Source organism: Setaria viridis, chromosome 1, assembly GCF_005286985.2.
Source record: "Setaria viridis chromosome 1, Setaria_viridis_v4.0, whole genome shotgun sequence".
NCBI lineage: Eukaryota > Viridiplantae > Streptophyta > Magnoliopsida > Poales > Poaceae > Setaria > Setaria viridis.
Window position 1 is genome coordinate 1307003 of NC_048263.2, and position 2512 is coordinate 1309514.

Consider the following 2512-nt stretch of genomic DNA (forward strand, 5'->3'; position numbering starts at 1 on the left):
TATGTATTGCAAGTTTGCAACTTTAATATTATTATATGAAGAATATTAATTGATATTATTCTTATATTAAGTTCAAAATATATATATTCCGAAATTGCAACTTCGCGTTGTCAATTAGCTCCTTAATAAACCCTTCAATAATGGTTAACATTATGTTTGAAGCAGTAGAATTACATGGAGTAGTAAGATGTTGACTGCTGTCGCTCATCGGTACTCATATATATGAGGAGTTTTTCTAGCCAAACGGCGCTTTGGCGTTCTAATATTTGTGTCATTGTGCAAAATTCAAACATCAATAAGTATCTCAGACAAGAAATGCTGCACACTGTGAAGACTGGAAACACTTATAAACATTCCAAGAACCGATAAAACTTTATAAAACAATATAGGAAAAAAAGGGATTCACCAATTAACCGCCGTACCCAAAATTACAAGAGCCCGTCATCCTCTCCGGTCCAGGGAGAGATTACATATCGACCATCGTTCAATCTAGCTACATGGAAAACTAGAGATCAGCGGTCTCGCAGCCAAGGTAATGGAGAGGCAGCCTCTGCAGTGACGTCGCGCTCATCTCCATCAATTGCTGCTGCCGCTGTTGGTAATGTTGGGAAACCCCTACAGGTGTTCCCCCGAACTTGCCATGGAAGAGCTGGTCCAAGTTCTGGTGCGACGCCAGCAGCTTGTCGAGGATAGACCAGTCGGCGGCGGCAACAGCACCGAAGCGCTCACCGCCGTTCAGCAGCATGTCACCGGCAGTGCCGCAGGATGATGTTGTTAGCTTCACCAGGTTGTGGGGAGAGGAGCCCATGCCGAGCGGGTTCACGGCGACGGCAGCCGGCGTGCCGGAAATGAATGCCGGGGTGCCCAGCGTGGGCACCTCGGCGTTCGTGAGGTGTGGAAGGTGCATGGAGGGGTCGAAGGCGGGAAAGAAGCCGCCGTGCATGAGCTGGTGGAGGCCGTGCTTCTGGTCCACCGGCGTTGTCGCGCCGCCGGTGGGGGAGTGCTGGAAGGAATGGAGCTCTTCGTCGTGGACGACCGCCGCCGCCATGCCCTGTTGCTGGTCGAAGCCTCTCTGGATGCTCTTCTTCTTGAAAACCCTACACACCACCCATCCATCCTCCTGCATCCCATGTTTCAGTAACCATCATTAACCGATCCGTGAATAATGATCACTGCACATTGCATGAAATTACTAGTTGTGTGCTTATTAGTGCTTACAGTTATAGGCACCTCAACGTTATCGTCATCGAGGCGGTACTCGTGCATGATCCAGTCGGTCTTCTTGCCGTGAGGTGCCCTGCCGGTGTAGAACACCAGCGTCTTCCTCAGGCCGACCTTCCTGCCACCGTTGCTGAGGAAGATGGCCTTGTCCCTCCCCGTCGCCTTCCAGAACCCGGCAGTCGTGGCCCTGTTCGTGCGTGTCCCCGTTGGGTACTTCTTGTCCTTGTGGCTGAAGAAGTACCACTCGTCTTGAGGCCCCGTCCCAATCCTGCACCGATCTGCATCCACCATGAATAGATCTTGTGAATTAACTTCATGATTCTAGCTCGTACATTATTTCATGGTTGGTTAGTCAGAGATTTGCAGCTACCTTTGAGGTCCCATGGCTCAAGCTTGTTGAGGTCAATCTCCCTTATGACATCGAGATCTATGGGCTCATAAGCGACCTTCTTCCTCAGGTAGTAGTAGAGGAGCTCCTCGTCCGTCGGGTGGAACCGGAAGCCCGGAGGCACTGTCAGTGGCGAGCAGCTCGGATGCATGCTTCTTCACCTGAGAAATCACAACAAAAGGTTTCTCAGAATAAAACTTCGACCTTTATATAAGTTTCTCAATGAACAAAAGTATATGCACATACCTTGGAAGGGTACCTTCCCTTGACTTTGCTTGGTTGTGCTCAGCTCGAAAGCAAGAACAACAGCCTAGAGACAAGCAGGAGCGCCAGATAGGGTGTGAAAGCTTGTGCTTGTGATGTTGCAAGAGTGAAGATTATGTGAGTTATATATAAAGGAGAGCAGAGAGGGTAAGGCTGGGAACTTGGGATAATGTGGTTCTCACCACAGACAGAGCTGGGCTATAAAACAAAGATAATAGCCAGTGGAGGAATGGAAGTTATCTGTGAAATCCTGTTGGGTGGATAGTGCTCGGTATAGTGAGAGTGTTTGCATTTGGTCATGGCCGGTTTTGGAAGTACTGAAGGAAAGAAGGGGGGTTGTCTCTGGACTAGGGAACCCTGCCACAAAAATGGCCTCAGAAGGAGCAATGACATGTCTCCATCTGCATATAGCTTCAGAGCTTGATCTTTTGCAAATGTACCCACAACCGATGGTTAATTAGTCGCTAATAAAGTGCACACTTCCCATAAACAGCTTTGGGCGATTGTCTCTATGACACTTTAAGTAAAGACTTACATGTAATAGTGTTTGGAGAATAAAAACAAGCTTTGGGTCGTCATTTGACCAGCGGTGTGGGAGTCAGGGAATTAACCTACTAGGTCCCATTCCTTTGTTCCATA

At 48.4% G+C, this 2512-nt stretch overlaps 1 protein-coding gene across 1 annotated transcript; it reads right to left on the reverse strand.

The window, feature by feature from the left end:
* Positions 1–388: 388 nt before the first annotated feature.
* LOC117864026 (NAC domain-containing protein 76) lies at positions 389–2011 on the reverse strand. The gene is made up of 4 exons (XM_034747996.2): positions 1856–2011; positions 1592–1770; positions 1219–1499; positions 389–1120 (listed from the first exon to the last, which is right to left on the reverse strand). Exons 2-4 carry the CDS (start codon positions 1758–1760, stop codon positions 506–508), a joined length of 1065 nt encoding a protein of 354 aa, XP_034603887.1. The 5' UTR covers positions 1761–1770; positions 1856–2011; the 3' UTR covers positions 389–505.
* Positions 2012–2512: the final 501 nt, after the last annotated feature.